Source organism: Lampetra planeri, chromosome 41, assembly GCF_965212315.1.
Source record: "Lampetra planeri chromosome 41, kcLamPlan1.2.h2, whole genome shotgun sequence".
Classification (NCBI taxonomy): domain Eukaryota; kingdom Metazoa; phylum Chordata; class Hyperoartia; order Petromyzontiformes; family Petromyzontidae; genus Lampetra; species Lampetra planeri.
Genome location: NC_136147.1, coordinates 9,089,759 through 9,109,328, shown reverse-complemented (window position 1 = coordinate 9,109,328; position 19,570 = coordinate 9,089,759). Strand labels below are relative to the sequence as shown.

The 19,570-nt window shown below is 56.2% G+C and overlaps 1 protein-coding gene across 2 annotated transcripts in view; it reads left to right on the top strand.

Moving 5' to 3' along the window:
• WDFY3 (WD repeat and FYVE domain containing 3) overlaps positions 1-14,974 on the top strand; it is an 80,491-nt gene extending 65,517 nt beyond the window's left edge. For both annotated transcript variants that reach the window (XM_078613535.1, XM_078613534.1), the window contains 16 exons: positions 295-412; positions 834-940; positions 1,945-2,098; positions 2,818-2,909; positions 3,479-3,691; positions 4,255-4,411; positions 4,844-4,998; positions 5,239-5,400; positions 5,883-6,062; positions 6,255-6,440; positions 7,131-7,230; positions 7,521-7,670; positions 8,726-8,962; positions 9,325-9,436; positions 10,078-10,275; positions 10,979-14,974. In XM_078613535.1, coding sequence (XP_078469661.1) covers positions 295-412; positions 834-940; positions 1,945-2,098; positions 2,818-2,909; positions 3,479-3,691; positions 4,255-4,411; positions 4,844-4,998; positions 5,239-5,400; positions 5,883-6,062; positions 6,255-6,440; positions 7,131-7,230; positions 7,521-7,670; positions 8,726-8,962; positions 9,325-9,436; positions 10,078-10,275; positions 10,979-11,156 — 2,499 coding nt within the window. In that variant the 3' untranslated portion in view covers positions 11,157-14,974. The remainder of the gene's footprint in view (positions 1-294; positions 413-833; positions 941-1,944; positions 2,099-2,817; positions 2,910-3,478; positions 3,692-4,254; positions 4,412-4,843; positions 4,999-5,238; positions 5,401-5,882; positions 6,063-6,254; positions 6,441-7,130; positions 7,231-7,520; positions 7,671-8,725; positions 8,963-9,324; positions 9,437-10,077; positions 10,276-10,978) is intronic.
• The last annotated feature ends 4,596 nt before the right edge of the window (positions 14,975-19,570 follow it).

Sequence of the window (19,570 nt, the reverse complement as noted above, 5' to 3'; positions counted from 1 at the left end):
GAAAGTGAGCGTGCGCTCATAGGGTTTACACATTCAGCCACCTCAGCCTGTTCGGGGTCGGCAAGTGTGCTGCCTGTCCATTCACCTGCCTGATCGCTCATTTGCACACTTGCCCACTCACGCGCCTGCTCACCTGCTCGACCGCTCGCTCACCCGCTTACCCACGCTCTCACCGGCTCGCACGATTGCCCATGCGCTCGCACGCTCGGGTGTAACACAAGCGTTGAGTTGCATAGACTTGCGTTGCTGCTGCTGCGTTGAGTTGAGTTGCCCTCTGTGGCGCCGTGCACGCAGGAGCTGGACCTGAGCAATCCGCGCACGTTCCGCGACCTCTCCAAGCCGATGGGTGCCCAGACGGAGGAGCGGCTTGCTCAGTACCGCAAGCGCTACCGCGACTGGGACGACCCCACCGGTACCTCGCCAAGACACACAGCCCGCACTCGCGCTAACACTCGCCCCAACACTTGCACTAGCGTCACTATGAACAGTGTCCCTAACCCTAAAGGTTATCTTTGCATAAACACTCGCTCTCACATTCACCCTCCATTTAACCCAAACACACACCTTAGCACCAACACCAGAACCAACGCTAACCATACGCATACCCTGAACACTAACCCTAGCACTCGCACCAGCCCTCACGCCTTGTGCAACCCTCCACGCACGATACTCAGAGTGTGACACTGCGTGCGTGACAATCCACGTGCCACACTCCTGGCGTGACGCCGCATGCACGACCTACTCCATGCGTGACGCTGCACGTGTCACACTCTCCGTGCGACTGTCCCCGCGTGCGTGCATGTGTGCGTCTCCGCGTGTGTGCGTGCGTGCAGGAGAGACGCCAGCGTACCACTACGGCACGCACTACTCGTCGGCCATGATTGTTGCGTCGTACCTGCTGCGCATGGAGCCATTCACTCAGACCTTCCTCCGCCTGCAGGTCCCGTGCGCCCCCCCCCCCCACGTCCCCACCTTGTGCCCCCTCCCTCCACGCTACTTCACTCCATTCACAGCCGGTCCACTACCGCCAGAGTTAGTTGATCGGCAGGTAGCGCTGTGGAGGGATTAAAGTCTGGGTGTTTCCACCTCTGCGAAGATGTATGGCCATGCCCTCTAGAGCAGGGGTCCCCAACCCCCGGGCCACGGACCGGTACCGGCCCGTGGCCTGTTAGGAACTGGGCCGCACAGCAGCAGGAGGTGAGAGCGGTGAGTCCGCACGTGGCCCGCCCCCATTGTTTTATTCACCACTTACGTCCGCGCCTCTTTCCCGCACTGCGCACTCGTCTCAGTCACGGTGTTGGTAAGCCCACAAGCTGCTAACCCCTAGTAGCCACAATGAGTAAAAAACAAACGTCGCTGGAGAGCTTCTTTGAAAAGGGGGAAAGACCCAATGATGAACCCCCCCCCCCCCCCCGTCCGTGAAAAAATTGTCTTCCACGAAACCGGTCCATGTGGCCAAAAAGGTTGGGGTCTCGAGAGCTCGCGATAGTGCCACCAGTGGCGTGAGGAAGAAATGTCAGGGCTGCGCCTTGCCAGCAGTGTTACGCGGCACACAGTTTGTGTTCACTGTCAGAGAGAGAGAGAGATTCAAGGCGTGGGAAACCACAGACGAGCAGGAGAGCAGCCAGAGCCGAAACCAACAATTTCCCAAGCTCTGTGGTCCTATATCGGGGTGTTTGGCCAACTCCATTAATGAGTGTTTGCATACGTTGGAGTAGTACCCAGAGAAAACCCACACGTGTGAATGGGATTTAAATCCACAAACTCTACCGCCACAAAAACCTGGCAAGCCAAGGAGAGACGGAGACCTCGCAGACCGAGAGGTAGTGGGGAGTTTCACGAGCGTGCGTGTGATCCACCAACCCTCGTTGCCTTGCGCGGAGCCGGGTCACCGGCCGCACGGAGCGCGGCCGCTCACGCCCCTCCCCTGTCCGTCGTGCGCAGGGAGGACACTTTGACCTGGCCGACCGCATGTTCCACAGCGTGCGCGACGCCTGGTTCTCAGCCTCCAAACACAACATGGCCGACGTCAAGGAGCTCATCCCCGAGTTCTTCTACCTGCCCGAGTTCCTGCTCAACAGCAACAACTTTGACCTGGGTCAGCCGCCACCCCCCCCCCCCCGCGGCACCCGGCCACTCGCCGCGCCGTCGCTACGCGGCGCACGTTTGTTTGTCTGTGCCGGGAAGGCCTCGTTGAGTCTAGGGACTCTATTTCAGGAGGTTTCCCGTTCAGAGGCTGTTTGGGGGGGGAGGACGGGGGTCGGTCCCGAAGAGTTTCACGATGAGATCATGGAATGGAGGAATAGAGGAGGGATTGTGTGGGGAAGTAGGGGGAGAAAATGGAGAGGGTACGATGAAAGGGGAGCAGTGGAGGGAGATTACCTCACTCTGCACACGGAGATGTAAGAGGGTGGACACGTAGACATGAGAAGAGAAAACTCGCTATACGCAAGTTCAGCATAAAAGCAAATAGAAATCAGAGCAAAAGCAACCAAATAGAAATTAGAGAAGAGACAACTGCATTGCGGACAATAAAATAACAGACAGTGCATGAACATAAATACATTTTAAATTAAATTAACGCAAATAAAATAATTTCCCAGCGTCATAATCCCAGGCGGTAGCAGCCCCCATGCGCGCAGCTCTGAATGCCGCGTCGAGCTACTCCTTGTCTACCGAACACTCGGGTACGGTTGCCCCCACGAGCCGCACGGCGTGCGAGAGCGTGCTCGGCCCGCAGGCCCCCGCGAGCTCCGCGTTGAGTTTCGTTGCGGCGCGGAGCTGACGCGTGTCTCCGCGCCATCCGTGCCCTGGCAGGCTGCAAGCAGAACGGCATCAAGCTGGGCGACGTGCTCCTCCCGGCCTGGGCCAAGGGAGACCCGCGCGAGTTCATCCGCGTGCACCGCCAGGTGGGTCCTGCGCGTGACATTGGCCCCCCACCCACGCCACCCCCCGTCCAATTTCACAACCGCTTCCTAGCCCGACGCCTGGGCCTTCTTCGGCCCTTGGGCCCCGGTGCAGTTGCACTGCCTGCACACTCAACATCTATTCCACTGCTCTCGCTGTAAATATCCTTCCTCCAACAACAACGAGAAAAGCCGCCGTTCGCCACAAAGTGGCAGTTACGTCACTACGGCGCTTGTGCCAAGTCAGGTGAAGTGTCGAAGCCCTGCTGGCAGGAGGACACGGGACAGACCCAGGTATCATGGGTTGATTGACTGAGATGACTGGCAGATGCATCACTTGTGTCCCCCACTGTGCCAACTAGCTGCATTTTAGTTACCCCGCGCTCCACTCGGTGTTGTGAGCATTGCTCTTCTGCCCTCCGCTGTTGTTGTAAATTCCCTGTAGCATCTTTTATGAGCCTCCTCTATAGAGGCCGTGTCATACACCCCGCCGTGTCGGCCCATTGTCACGCCCGCCGCTGCGTCACCCTGCCATCGTGTCACCCCATCCCCACGCCACCCCGATCGATCAGGCTCTGGAGTGCGACTACGTGAGTGCGCACCTGCACGAGTGGATCGACCTGGTGTTCGGCTACAAGCAGCAGGGCCCCGCCGCCGTGGAGGCCGTCAACGTGTTCCACCACCTCTTCTACGAGGGCCAGGTGGACATCTACAACATCAATGACCCGCTCAAGAAGACCGCCACCATCGGCTTCATCAACAACTTCGGGCAGATCCCCAAGCAGGTGACCGTGACCTCAACCCGCGCCGCTCGGTCTCAGTCTGGTTTCTGGTCGGCTGATTTGTAGAGGAGGTGGCGGCGGTGGCCTCGAGGTCAGAGCCGCTGAGCCGGCGCCACTGAGAACCTGGAATCGAATCGAGGTTCTGGCCATCCAACCACAGTGATCACACCGGGTTCTCAAGTGCAGCGAACGAGTCGATGATCTCAGCTCGGTCACTAATGGCCTCAGAGAAAAAGTAATCATGCAAACGTTCATGCTTCTGAAGCTATTGCTGCTGAGGATGATGAAGATGCTGCTCACGATGATGGTGGTGATGATGCTGAACCTACTACTACTGATGATGATGATTGAAGCTGATGATGCTGAACCGACTACTACTGATGATGATGATTGAAGCTGATGATGCTGAACCTACTATTACTGATGATGATGATGATTGAAGCTGATGATGATGAACCTACTACTGATGATGATGATTGAAGCTGATGATGATGATGAAACTACCACTGATGCTGTTGAAGCTGCCTGTGCTGATAATAATGATGATGATGACGGTGTTTGTGCAGCTCTTCCGGAAGCCGCACCCCCCGAAGCGCGTGCGTTGCCGTGGAAACGGCGAGAACCCCGGCGCGACCCCGACGGCGGGGGGTGGCAGTGGGGTCCCGGACCGCCTCTTTTTCCATCACCTTGACAACCTGAAGCCGTCCCTTGCGCCCGTCAAAGGTGCCCGCGCGATTTATCATTAATTTTCAGGTTCGGCAGCTGAAATGATCTGACCAAATCTGTGTCGTAAGACCCTCCACTGCCTGGCACAGGCCCACACAAATTGAGCAATTCTCATGATCTGAGTAAGCGATACGATGTTGATAAGCGTTCTTCACTTACCGCTGAGCTGAAGCAATATGAAAGAATGAATGGATGTAGGGACTACATTATTATTTGAACGAATGGGGGCCTGAATATGGCTTATGAACAAAACGAATTACTTCAAAAAAGAAGGATTGAACGAATAAACAATGGAACTAATTGAACGATTTACTAAATTATTGATTTAGGGGACGTTTTATTAAATCACATGGACTTAATGAATGAACTGTCGACTGAATGGACAGCTTAACAAATGAACGATGGCATGAATGACTGAATGAATAACAGAGCTCAAGGAACCTGTGGGTCACATCGTTTGCACGGACAAAGGCGTCTTGGCCACCGAGCAGAACCGCACACTGCTCCCGCCGCAGTTCAACCGCACGTTCTCCTGGGGCTACGCAGACCTCAGCTGCAAGCTGGGCAGCTACGAGTCGGAGAAGGTGCCCCCTGCACCACCACCCTCTGCACCTGCACCTACCCCATCGCCCGCACTCTCACCCCTGCACTTGCCCCATCACCCGCATTCTTTCTTACCCCTGTACTACTATCCAATGTCTATGCTCGCCATCTTCACCAACTTGTCTCTTTTTTTTCTCAAACGAAAATATTTCTGCCCACCCTTGTGTTCCCCCACGTGTTTCCCTCCTGTGTCTCCCCCCCCCCCCACCACCGCGTGCCAGTGCTGCGTGGTGTTTGAGTGCCTGTGGGAGTGGGGCCACGTGCTGTGCGCCGTGTGCCCCAACCCGCGCCTTGTGGTCACGGGGGGCAGCAGCACGGTGGTGTGCGTGTGGCAGCTGGAACAGGGCGGCACCAAGGAGCGCGCCCGCCTCACGCTCAGACAGGTGGGCACGCACACGGGCACACGCACACGGGTACACGGGCGGGTACACGGGCGGGTGCACGGACACGCACATGGGCACGCACACGGGTACACACACGGGCGCACGGGTACAAACACGGACACACTTTTCCTAACGGATTGTTTAGGCTATAGGAATAACTTTGCCTTTGCATGTGGCTTCATGGATATATGGGGGGTGGGGTCGGGTGGGTGACGCATTGGTATGCACACTGCGTTACGAAGCCACCCAGGTTCAGTTTCCAGCCACAAGTGAAATTTGAACCTCTCCTGTGCCTCCACCAAGTACGGTTTGTCCCGAATTGAGTACCTGATGTGGTGTGTCAACATCAGCACTGGGGAGACTAAGGCGGCCGGCCACGGTCCTGGGCCGCCATGTACAAGGTTGCCGGACGCTGAGAGAGGTTTTGCGGTTTTGAGTGAGGCCGTTAACCCCGGCCACTCGTCCCTGCTTGTCGCCCACAGCCGCTGTATGGCCACACGGACGCTGTCACGTGCCTGGCCGCGTCGCCCGCCTACCACATCGTGGTGAGCGGCTCGCGCGACCAGACGTGCTGCGTGTGGGACCTCAACAAGCTGACCTTCGTCACGCAGCTGCGGGGCCACCGGGCCCCCGTATCGGCGCTCTGCATCAACGAGCTCACCGTGAGTGCCGCCCCCCCCACGGCCGACATGCGCGCACGCTGTCACGTACGCAGGGTGGGGGGTCAGCACGCGTTGAGGGCCCACCGACTCGCACCACTCCCATAGACAGTGACGTGCTCGTTGCAGTGTGCGTCACGCTTGTTGCACTGTGCGCGTGCATTCCTGTATCCTCTTCCTCCCCCCACGTGGCAGGGAGACATCGTGTCGTGCGCCGGCACGCACGCGTTTGTGTGGAGCATCAACGGCGACCCCGTGGCGAGCGTGAACACGTGCGCGGGTGGACGCAGCCAGCACATCCTGTGCTGCTGCGTGTCCGAGACAAGCGAGTGGGACCCGCACAACGTCATCGTCACGGGCCACTCGGACGGGGTCGTGCGCGTGAGTCGCCACCACCTCCACCCCGTCACTCGACGACCTGCGACGGCGTTATTGTTATTTTTACTCGGGAAAGACTCGCTGAGTCTCATGACTCTTTTGCAGGAGGGTCCTGCCAAAGTTTTGCGGGAGGGAGCAATGATTGCATCGTAGATTCCAATTGAGTGATCTGCTGCGTCATTTTTTATTTTTGACCAATTGGACCGTGACACTGGCACCCAATGGCCTATTCTTGCCATTCGCATCACAGGGTCTTTAACATCCACTGTGATACAGATACACTGTGATACAGATACACTGTGATACAGATGGCGCATGGCACCTCTTTGTGGTGAATAAACCCGCGATGTTAACCAGGTTATTGACGTTACCGAGACCCAACTCGCACAACAACAGCGGCCGCCATTCGCCACTGGGTGGCGGTGACGTAGCCACAGCACCTGCGCAAGGCTAGGCACAATGTGAGGTCTCCCCAGTGCTGATCTTTCACACCTTGCCAGGTACCCATTAAAGGTTGTGTCGGCCTGGGAACCAAAGTCAGATGCCGTGGTCCTCGCATGGTGGGCTAACCGCTGCACCACTACTCCCCCTTATAAGCATACGTATACTCGTATGCTTAGTTGACCTTGGATCGGCGAAGTCAGCTGGGGCGGCGATAATAGTCGTTTGTGTGCACGTGCCTGTTGTGTGCAGATGTGGCGCATGAAGTTTGTCCAAGTTCCAGAAATCATCGCACAGGACGAGACGAGGCTCTCGGAGAGGCAGCCGCTGCCCTCCACACTGCAGCCTATCGGTGAGATGGAGGGGCACTCTATGGGTAAGGCGGGGGTCCGGTATCGGTGAGACCAGGGTCTCGTATCGGTGAGACCAGGGTCTCGTATCGGTGAGACGGGGGTCCTGTATCGGGGAGATGGAGGTCACTGTATGGTAAAGGCGGGGGTCCTGTATCGGTGAGACCAGGGTCCTGTATCGGTCAGACGGGGGTTAATTTTTGGATGAGATGAGGGTTTTATTTAGGATGTCCTCTTCCTCTTTCCTATCCCCCGTTTACCCCGCCCCCCGTACCCCCCCGCCCCCCGGCAGTGACGGACGGCGCAGACGATGAGAGCAGCGAGTCCGAGGGGGACGAGTGCAGCAGCTCCGCGGACGCCCGCAGCAACCGCTCGGCATCGCCACGGCAACCACGCGGCACGGAGCGGCACAGCGCGCCCTGGAGCACGGGCGACGCGAAGGGTGCGTGTCCACCGCTTCCAGCGCTCCCTGTGGTGACGGCTCGCTCGCCGCCATTCACATAGCCGCATGCACGCACGCGCGATCAAGAATCGGATCCGTGTGATTAATCATGAATGTTTGGGTTAGGCCACCTACCTATGTGGCCAAGCTATTGTTATCTAACCCAGGTATATTTACCATATATATTAAAGGGAAAGTTGTGAATATGTGTGTCTGTTCAAAATGTTTAGCGTACTTCCCGACATGCAACAAACTGGAAATTTGCCATGTGGGTACTTTTCAGACTGTACACCATGCAAAAATTAAAAAAATACACTTTTTTTGGGGGGGGGGGGGGGGGGGGGAGCTCAATAATGCTGATATTTTTTGCACGGCAAGTGAGCTGTGACGTCAAATCTGTCACGTGACCCGCGCATGTGGAAGCATAACGCATTGTAGTGTAGTGGTTAGCGCGCCGCGCTACGAACCCGGCGACCCGAGTTCGATTCCCGCTCACGGCCACCACCGGTAACGAATATTTAAACTGCTCCTGGGCCTCCCCTAGGTCGACTCAGCCTCAAACGAGTAACTGGTGTGGTTTGTGAACATCGCCACTGGGGAGACAAAGGCGGCCGAGGCGTGGTGGATCCAAGTCCCGGGCGAAGCCGGGTAGTACAGCTAGTTTACCATAAAATGCTAGGCGCCGTCTGCTTCAAAGTGAACGTTACAGTTCCTGTGATGTAATTCAAAACAAGTAGGCCATTGTGTGCCAATCCATATTTGCCCAATTTGAAAAATGTACCCACAAATTACTCAATTGTGATCATTTGTAACAATCATCACCCTCTACTGGCAGACAGGCTAATGCCAGATCCTGAGTCACCTTGATCTACACATGCACAGCTGCCACTGGGGGGAGCCCTTTCGAATGTTTGACATGAGATGTACGTCATGGTGTAGATGCCCCGGCATCACAGGCACTCCAGTAGAAACAACTAATTCACTACAGCGCCTGCCGTAAGAACTTTGTGCTCGGATGCGATGGCCTTAAACGGAGCGTTCTGTGCGGAACTCAGTCCCGGCCTCGGACGACCCCAAGCGCTGGTCCCAGAACCTGAGCGTGGAGGAGAGCGACGGCTACGTGCTGGTGAGCTACGGCGACGGCGCCGGCCTGGGCCGCCCCGCAGACCCCGCACGCTCGCGCGCCAGCTCCCAGGCGAGCTCCGAGGCCTCTCCTGAAAACCAGGCGCTGGCGCAATTGCAGCCGCAGCCTCCGCCGGAAACGCAGAGCCCGGCGAGCAAGCTGAAGTCGGGTGAGTGTGCACTCGTGCCGGTCTCGGCACCTCGTTCATTCGTTTGTCCGTTCGTTCGGTCATTTGTCTATTTGGTCTTTCTTTTGTTCGTTGAGTTCCTCGTTGATTCGGTATTTCATAAATGTCTTTGTTTATACGTTAATTCGCACTTGAGTATCCAGTGGCATAGCTGGGTTGGCCTTCTGGCGAGCCAGGATATGGCTCCTCTTCGACGCTCACGGGAAGGGAGTCTCGCAACATTTGCGTGATGCGCGAAGCCTCGCTGCTTCCACAGTGCTGGATTATGACGCGTCTCTAACACCATAGCAGGCACATGGAAATGGCACGGCACGATGGTCATTGACGCGGCGTGCCGCTTGCAGGTTTCTGCTGGGAGCGGCAACTGGTGCTGTGCGGGAGGCTCACGATGCACACGGCGTTCGACCGCAAGGACAACGCTCAGCCGGCCGAGGTCACCGCCCTCACCATCTCCAAGTGAGCGCGCGCGCGCAGTCCCACCCACCGTGACGCGATGCCGCACGTCCGATCCTTCCTGCATGTCCCTTTCCTTCGAGCGGCCGCAATTTGGACAAATCGTGTCAGATTTCGAGTGGGAGCACGTCTGCCAGCAGTGGCGTGAGCAGGTTATTGCAGGGCTGCGCATTTAGCCTTTGCATTGACCCATCGTCCCAGCTCCAATGCAATTTTCGCCTTTATCGTTGTGTTGTGTGTGCACGTGTGCGTGTGTGGAACGGTAGTGAAGTGGTTGGCGCACTGCTCATTGTCAACATGAGTACCTCGTGTGGTGCATAAACATCAGAACTGGGGAAACAAAGGCTGTGATGCTGACCAACCACTCCATTGTGTGCCGTGCTGGCATTAATAGGTGCTCACTCGCAGCACTTCCCCGAACAGCCGGTTTCGACTACACGGGGGGTCTTTGTCGCGTGGGTGTCGACACAGTGGGCAGCACAGGTTGCGCATATCTGCCAATCATCTCGGTCAGTCAACCCACGGCACCCGAGTCTCGTCTCGTGACGGCCTCAAGAGCGCACGCCTAGCCCGGCGCAAGCACCGCGGCGACACTGCCGGCGCTTACCGGGCGAATGGTGGCGGTTGACGATCGGCGTGCGCAGGGACCAGAGCCGCGTGCTGGTGGGCGACGCGCGAGGCCGCGTGTTCAGCTGGGCCGTGAGCGAGAGCCCCGGCCGCACGGCCGCCGACCACTGGGTGCGCGACGAGGGCGGCGACGCGTGCGCCGCCTGCGCCACGCGCTTCTCCATCACCGAGCGCCGGCACCACTGCCGCAACTGCGGGCAGCTCTTCTGCCAGAGGTCGGGCACCCACCCAAGCCAGCTGGTCACGCAACGAACCAAGCAGCCACCCGGCCAGCCACGTACCCACACAACTTCCCACCCAGCCACCCAGCCACCTAGCCACCCACCCAGCCAGCCACGTACCCACACAACCTCCCACCCAGCCACCTAGCCACCCAGTCAGCCACGTACCCACACAACCTCCCACCCAGCCACCTAGCCACCCACCCAACCAGCCACGTACCCACACAACCTCCCACCCAGCCACCTAGCCACCCAGTCAGCCACGTACCCACACAACCTCCCACCCAGCCACCTAGCCACCCAGTCAGCCTCCCACCCAGTCAGCCATGTACCCACACAACCTCCCACCCAGCCACCTAGCCTCCCACCCAGTCAGCCATGTACTCACACAACCTTCCACCCAGCCACCTAGCCACCCACCCAGTCAGCCATGTGCCAACACAGCCAGGAGAACCACCCAGCTAGCTTGTGTGTGGTTGCGTTCAAAATATAGAAGCACAATTATATATTTGCAAATATTCCTTGTTTGCTCTGGTGTAGGGCCCGAAGAGCAGCACAGCTTTATACGGATCAGCATTATGAGAGTTATCTTGCCCCCCCCACCCCCCAGTTACAGACAGAGCTCATGCATCAACGCTTTCAACATTTCTTCATGAAAAAAAGTGACGATTCACCGCTTGCCGTGTTCCCCACGCAGGTGCAGCAAGTACCAGTCGGAGATCCGGCGGCTGAAGCTGATGTCGCCGGTCCGTGTGTGCCAAGCTTGCCACGCCAGCCTGCAGGCAGAGCGCGGCGGTGGCACTGCAGGGGGCAGCGGCGGTAGCGGCGGCGGCAGCGGCGGGGACGGCGGCGAGCGTGGCCGCGTGGCCACGTGATGGCCACGTGGCCACTTGATGATGCGCCACCGCGTCGTGCCGGACAGAACGCTGCTGGCCCTGCCTCGCCGGCGGTGTCTCCCTGTAACCCACGGTTGCCCCGTACTTCGCGCGATCGGCGGAGGGGGGTGCGGTGGGCATGCGGTTCTTTTTTACGCCCAATTATATTCCAGTTGTCGTGGCGTCGGCGTCACGTCGAGGCGTTTCCATGCGGAACTCTGGCGGCGAGCAGAGTAACGACGCGCTGCAGAGCAGAACAGCCGCAGAGGATGAAGTCACGCGGCTTCACGTGAAGTCACCCAGGTCGCTCGTGCGAATGAGACCGTCCTCGTCGCGTAGGGTCTCGTTTGGTCAAACAAATAAACTTGAAATCCCTTCGATTGCCCCCTCGCCCGTGCCAGGCGGCGCTCCCTCCTGCCCTGTCGCCAGCAGTCGTCGCGTTTGGAAAACCTAAAGCTGAAATTTTCTGAATTGAAACCAAAAAATGTCGACGCAAATTGATCTTTTCGGTGAACGCGTCAACTCCCCACACTTGACGACCGTTTCCTCGCAGGTGGCTGAAATCCGGTGGGAGCTCGGTGGGTCTCCAGTGGGCAACCCTGAACTACCCAGAGCCACCCAGCAGCTGTTTCCTAACATAATTCCCCCGTTGACGGGCTAAGATGGGACAGGAGAGATAATTCCCAATTGTTTGTTAAACATTTTTTTATCGTTTTAAAAAATTATGGTATGCTGGTCGTGAGTGATTTTTTTTATTTTATTTTTATTTATCTGCTGCTGGGAAAGGCACCGACCTGGCATCGCTGGGAGGAGATGACAAAATAAACGCACACGCACACACAAGAACGCACGCACACACGCACCGGGTCACCGACGGCTGGGTCGGTGAGCCACAAAACTGGGAGCCGAGTCACCTGTTGCAAAATGGAACGGCGAATTCTCACGCAAAGCCACCCCAACTAAACATGTATGTACGTATGTCGAACTTATTTCACGGCGGATACTTGCGAATATTGGCGCAGAGAAACTGTACGCGAGCTCCACCGTGACTCACAACTTGACCGTACCCGCACGCACACACACCGGCCCAGCGATCGTAGCTGCCATGCCGAAGTTTCGCGCAGCCTTTCTCATTAGCGAGCAAGTGCTGTCTAATCGTAATTACGCGCGAGGGACGCCCCGGCCTGGTGCAGCAGCCGGTGGCCTCCCCCAGCTTGGCGGGTTTCCCGTCGCTGTCGTCGTCGTCGTCATCGTCGTGGTGTTTATTTGACGGGCGCGCGCCGTCGTTTCGCTAAAGGGACTTGTCGGAGTGCCGGCTCCAATGCGTCGGAGCGGCGTTATATCATACGTGTCCGAGCGTGCAATACTTATCGTTTTATTCCCACTGAGACGGGTGGAGTTGTGAAAGCTGGGAGCGCGTGTTCTGTGAGAGGTGGCAATTCTATCGGGGGCCCGAATGAGCAGCACTGCCCCCCCCCAACACCCAGTGTGCCCCCCCCCGCCCCATTTAGAGGCAGATCCTTGATGATGTTGCCGCCGCCACCACCACCACAGACGTCTCATCCCCCTTGCAGTGGAGTTTGCCCTAAAACCCCATATCAGGTGGTTACTCGCCCCCATTGCCCCCCCATTACTGGGTCCTAGAATTGCCACTGCGCATGAGGAAGTGGAGCTGTCATGTACAGGAGGCTAAGTGGGATGGACACAGCACTCTACTATAGACGATGCTACTCGCGCGTGAACATTTCTGTCCCTCTGACGTGTAGCGATGTACATAAGGTTCAGTTGGAAACGCGGATAAAGGGCCACGTTCATGCGGAGGGGATCCGTAACGCGGACTTTGAGCGTCGGCACGACGCTCAAAGTCCACGGGGCCCCGGGGGCGGTGAGATGTTGGTGTAGAGGGATTCGTTCGGGAGATACGGACAGTGGCAGAGACGGAGGAGGGGGAGACAGGCGAGTAGGGAGACAGACGAGTAGGGAGATGCAGACAGGGACTAAGCACGACAGGAGCAGGGGACCAATGGATGAATTTATAATAACAACTCGTGAGTTATAACGTATTGGTTCACGCCGTATCGCCATCAGCCTTGATTTGAACAGAACCGGCCGGATCCCAACTCTTGACTTGAAGGAAAAGTCCGCTCCCTTTGACGTCATTCCTGACCCACGGTCGTGCCCAGAGCGCCCTGGAATCCCGTTCGTCCTCGTTCCGCGCTCTGTGCCCGAGCCCCAACCCGGTGTGCCGGGCACGCGGCCGCACGCTCGGAACGAGCCCCCACAATGCAGGCGGTGCCGTCTCTCGCTTTGGGCATGATAGCACAACCCCCGCCGCCAGGGTCTGGTTTTTAGATGTTTATGATTTTAACGGTTTGGTAGCAGTGGGCAAGTGGCTGTTGCGTTAAAGCAAAAATTTTAAGTGCAATGATCGGTCCTTAAAAATGAGATTTGCGGCGCGAATACAAAGAGTTCAAGTTGGCGTTTAGGCTCGGGGGAACAATGGTAATAATAATTGTTATTGTTGTTGTGATCATCGTCATATCTCGAGGGAGATGCTCGATCTAAATGGGTTTGTGGATCGCATGCGTGGTCGTCCGTTTGATGTGCGACGTTGGAGCGGATTGTTCATTGGTCGTGTGGGAGCGAAATGTCGATTGACGTGATCGGCAGATGACTTGTAAGTGAACGAATTTTGTGCGAGCGGTTCACTCATTCACCTGCAGGGACTGCGTGTGCATGCGTCTGTGCGCGCGTGCGTGTTGTGCTTCTCTGTGTGTGCGTGCACGCGCGTCTATCCGTCCGTTTGTTTGTGTGTGTCGGTGGTGGAGCGGAAGCGAAGTGGTTCGCACACTGCGACCCAAGTTCGATTCCTGCTCGCAGCCATCACCAGTGGCGATGTGTAAATGTCGCCACCGGGGAGACAAAGGCGTGATGTGTGGCCACCCACCCCCCGTGTGCTCACAGCACTTGCCCCCAACTCTCTGTTGAGGCTACATGGGTGATCTTTATCTTTCAGTGTGCCTGTCTCTGTGTTTGTATCTGAGTGTATATATGTGGGTGTCTGTCCCTGTGTGGCTGTGTGTGTCGCTCCCAGTGTCTATTTGTGTATCTGTGCGTGTATCGCTTCGTGTGCGTATGGCTGTGTGTATTTGCCCGAGTGTGCGTGTCTGTGTGTCATCACCAGAGCCCAGCTTTCACATCCATGTGACTTGATTACTGCCTTTCTTTGCATTGAACACTTTTTGTTACACGCGATATCACAGCGTTTGCGGTTCTGTTTACTATTCCCTTACACTGTGCTGTACATTTTCATGTAAAATTCGCCAATCTCATCTGATGCCTAGGCAGGACGCTTCTGTGATACATGGTGCAATAACTGCTGATAATGATGATGATGGACAAAGCAGGCAGTTTCGTGTCAGACCCCCGCCCCCCCCCGGGAAGTGGTGGCTACGCCGCGCGTGGCTGCTGCCTGATATCCAGCGCCGTGGAGGCAACAGCGAGGGTTGACGGATCACCCCACAAATGTTGTGAAAGTCCCTTCATTCACCACCACGACGTCGAGGAGGAGGAGGAGCCCGCGATGGTGGCTCGCCAGGAGAAGGCTGTACGGCCGCGTGCCGAATCCACCCGTCTCCCATCTGCACGGGGGATCGAGTGTCGCCCCCTCGCACGCCGGGTTTTCTCAGGGTGCTCCGGTCTCCTCCCACGTGTGTGTATATATATCAATACTCATTGGCTGAATACATCTTAATCTATACGACGCGCCTGCGTGTGTTGTGGATTGCGTGGCATTAAAATGCAGTTGCTTCAATGACGCCGCTAGACTACACGCTCAAAGTCACCTGTGTACGATGAAGAGTTGGGACACGTGATTATTTAAGTAATGGATTACTCCGTTTGGTCACAATCGGAGAGCACGAAAATAATTGGGGTGTGCCGCTGGACGGGAGGTGATGGGCGGGCCTTGATGTGATCGGCACCTTGAGCCGCGTCTCGTTGGGCGGGGCTTGCCTGGGGTTTCCCGCCTTCTCGAGGCGGGGTGTGGGGGGGGTAGCAATTGACCCCAATAGTAATTGACCCCAATAGATGATACATTTGACGTAAATTAATCGACTTCAATTGACTGCTATTCAAATTCAATGTTTTACAAAAGAGCCACGGTGTCGGCTCGCGTGTCTGGCTCGCACGGCATTGTCCTCGTGCTGTGCGCAACACGGCGATGCGTCGTCGACGACGACGATGGTTGTTGGTCTCCTCTCGGTGGACCTGGGCCCCTGAACATCGCAAAGTCGCGGTCCTATCACTGACTCCGGGGCCACCAAATGGAGCCGTGTCAGCTCTGCGCACGCGTCTGTGAGCGCGCACGACCCGCACGCTTCACGCTCGCGCCGACCCGCTGCTGGACGAGGGCTCTGCCCATTGCCGCCGCGTGGCGGTGCGGGGGAGGCAAGAGAGGTAAGGGAGGCGATGGGGAGGAAACGCCAAAGTGTGGAGCAGTGCGAGGGCGCAAGCGGCGAGAGGATTTGCTCGTGACGGCGATTGAAAGCACGGCGAGGACGAGACGCGACATTCGGTGACTGGTCGCGACCGAGGCCTCGACACGAGTGGTGGGGAGAATCGATTAATAACGTTCACGGTAACAGCGTGGGGCCATGCATCTCGTACGTACGCATGGAGGGGGGAGGGGGAGGTAACCCAAATGTGTACGCTTGCGTATGGGGGGTCTACTGACAATGTACACATAGGAAACGGGGGGGTGGGGGGTGAAGCCTCGATAATAATTTGTCTACATCGGCCTTCAAATGAGCCACAATTGAGTTTCTTCAGCTCTCAGACAACAAGTCCTGCCGGGAGAAGTGGGACTGTGGGAGAGGTGTCACTCGTGTGCCACCACCGTGCCCCCCTGACTGCAGCTGTCACGCAGCTCGGCAACATCAGTGGCCAAGGCACGCGACGTAATTCTTTCATGCAGCCGGCGGTGGGACTATCTGTTTGCTTAAACACGTTCATGTTATTCATCCTTGGTCATTTCTGCGTGGATTAAATATGGGCCGCTCTAGGATTCGGGGGTGGGGGGGGGGTGTAAAAAGTCCGCGTGCGTACAGGGAGGGGGGGAGGCGGGGTGGGTCAAGTTTTGACAGATTCTTGCGTACGCACTCGATGTGTGGCCCCTAACCACGGCAGCAGCGACTGGTCGCCGGAGGACGAGCGGCACGAGTGAATGGGCGAGTGCTTGGGATGATGACACCCATTGGCGCTTCGTGGGGCTGTCTCTCTGTGGATGCTGCCCCCCCCCCCCCGGTGTTTCGCTCAACGTGACTTCTGTCGGAGAGCGCGTCTGCCTGCCCATCCATCAGTGTGGATAAACAGATTTGGGATTCAAGTGAGAATTCGATGTTTGTCTTTGTGTACAGCCTGAACGTCACATCACCATATCTTAGTGGATAATGGAAACGATTGTGTGATGGTGTGTGTGGTGGATGTATGTATCTGCATGTACCTGTGTGTGTGTTGTATGTTAGTATGTGTGATTGTGTGGTGCGGGTGGTGAGGGTGGTGCGGGTGGTGAGGGTGGCGTGAGTGGTGCGGGTGGTGAGGGTGGCGTGAGTGGTGAGGGTGGGTGGTGAGGGTGGCGAGGGTGGTGCGTGGGGTGGTGAGGGTGCGGTGGGTGGTGAGGGTGGTGAGGGTGGTGCGACTCGCGTGTGCTCACGTCACGGCTTGTCCTGAACATCGCCACCCTCGCCACCACCGCAATCACCACTTCCATCACCGCTACCACCATAAAACACCGTCAAAGACAAAGATCTCCCCCCCCTACCCCACACTGAGAGCTTGAGCCCGGCCTGTTGTTGGCCACGTGGTGTTCGCGAGCTCTGCTAGTGGTGCCCCCACGCGGTGCGAGTCACGGCGCGAGGGAGACACGAGACGAATTGCTGCTGCTGCTGCGTAGCGCGTCCGCCTCCTCGCCGAGTTGCGAGTCAATGAATTGGTCGATTATTTATTTATTTTAAAGTGTTAATTGCTGTAGCGCCTCTAGTGGCTGGCGGGTGTTCCTGCAAAACTAGTGACGTCATAAAGAGAAAATAATCGATTGTAATTGATTAATCGATGCGTCCTTGCTGCCCTACTTTGTGTGTAGGCTGCGCGTTAGGTGCAAATCTCACCACCACCAATCATCATCGCCACCACGAGCCTTCATGTCACTCACGTCGCGTCGGATTCAGGTTTCACCGGATCGGTTGTCCGATGACGGAATTGACGGGACACGTGACACGCGCGCGTGTGTGTACACACGTGTCCATAACGCCGGCCAATAGCGTTGATGGTTTGATTAAATTATTCAAGTCAAGTCGATGATGCCTCCCTTTTCAAATGAGGAATTTGGGTGGCACCCTTCTGACGATCCCATTGGTGGAAATGCCACGTTACTATGGCGGGAGTGGCAGTCTGTCCAGCGGGGGGAGGTGGTGGTGTGGGAGGTGCCGCTACTAACAGCACTTGCCCCCAGTCTGTTAGAGGCTACACGGGGGATCTTTGTCTTTGGCCAGCGATCTCAACCGCCACAGCACGCCCTTAAATCGGGCCATCCATCACAAGAAATCTAACTGCACGTTCCCCGGCAAATATCCACGAGGTCACAATTGTCGGGGTCTTGACAAAGCGACGACCGCGGAGTGGCGGCCAAGGAGGGGAGAGGCGGCGTCCGAAGACACTCGTCCGCTGCGGAGACGGAGCGACGAAATCCGCGCGTGCGCAGGGACTCGATGGGTTGTCACGCCGCAGCATTGTTACATTTTATTTTTACCTACGTGACTTTACCGAAAAAACCTAAGAGTACGAATCCTTGCAGTCACGAAAGCTTCAAATCTAGAATAAACATGGAGACGGGTTGGTGAAGCCTTCGTTCAGCAGCGAGATGTTCACTACCTCGCGTGGTATTCTTAGTCTTAATGAGGACGCGGTCTTTCCGACAGCTCTGTTCTTCACCTGAGGACGGCTGCTTGTGTTGTGGCCGAAACGTCGTGAGAATTTTATTGTTTTATTTTTCTTATTTTATTATTTCCCTTCAACGTGACTTTACCGAAAGATTCAAGAATATGAATCCCTGCAGTCACGAAAGCTTTACATCGAAATTTACCTCGCCTGGTATACAGGAGGCCGTGGGTTCGATTCCGACCCCGACGCCTGCTGTATATTTGAAGTTTGCGTGTTGCCACGTGGATTTTTCTCCGGGTCCTCCGGTTTTTTCCCTACCCACTTAGAATAAACATCACGCCTTTAGAGTATTTTGGCCGCTTTACATTTCCACGTGATGATGAGCCACTTCGTTGAACTTTCATTTGTGATGTCCAGGTCGCTTCTGAAAAGGAGCTACATCGCTCAGTGGGACTTGCCTGATACAATTGTCATCGTAGTAAATCGACGACCCCATAGTTGGTGATGATTTTGGATTCTCTCGTCTATACACGAAGCAAGCACATCAACCAATTCTGGTGGAAACTCCTATCGGTTTTATTTCAATAGCTCCTACAAACAACATATATTACCATCATTAAACATCATTTATTATCATTTAACATCGCCTCACTTCGTTTACCATAATTTACCCTCGTCAAATCAAACAAGAGGGCGACCCTCCGCATCTCCCTTTGTGGCCCTGAGCCCGAGGCGCACGCCTCCCCAGACGCTGCACCCAGTGCCGACGATCCCAGCAGCACGAGCAGCTGCACGTGTAGCTACTACACGTGTAGCTGCTACACGTGTAGCAGCTACACGTGTAGCAGCTACACGTGTAGTAGCTACACGTGCAGCTACTACACGTGTAGCTGCTACACGTGTAGCAGCTACTACACGTGTAGCAGCTACTACACGTGTAGCAGCTACACGTGTAGTAGCTACACGTGTAGTAGCTACACGTGCAGCTACTACACGTGTAGTAGCTACACGTGTAGTAGCTGCACGTGTAGCTACTACACGTGTAGTAGCTACACGTGTAGTAGCTGCACGTGTAGCTACTACACGTGTAGTAGCTGCACGTGTAGTAGCTGCACGTGTAGCAGCTGCACGTGTAGCTACTACACGTGTAGCTACTACACGTGTAGCTACTACACGTGTAGTAGCTACACGTGTAGCTACTACACGTGTAGTAGCTACACGTGTAGTAGCTGCTACACGTGTAGTAGCTACACGTGTAGTAGCTACGGGCCCCGCACTCTCAAGGGCCGAGCGCCAAATGCTTTCAAGCTATCAATTCCGCTTCAGTGATTCTGCACTTGCTCTATTACCAAACCGCCTTCAACTTTTATGAATGACTGGGTGTGTAAGGTTAGCGATTTGTCGTATCATCGGGCGGTATAGCAAATTAAAACATACCATTACTTTATTATGCCAGTAAAAAATTGTCTTTTAAT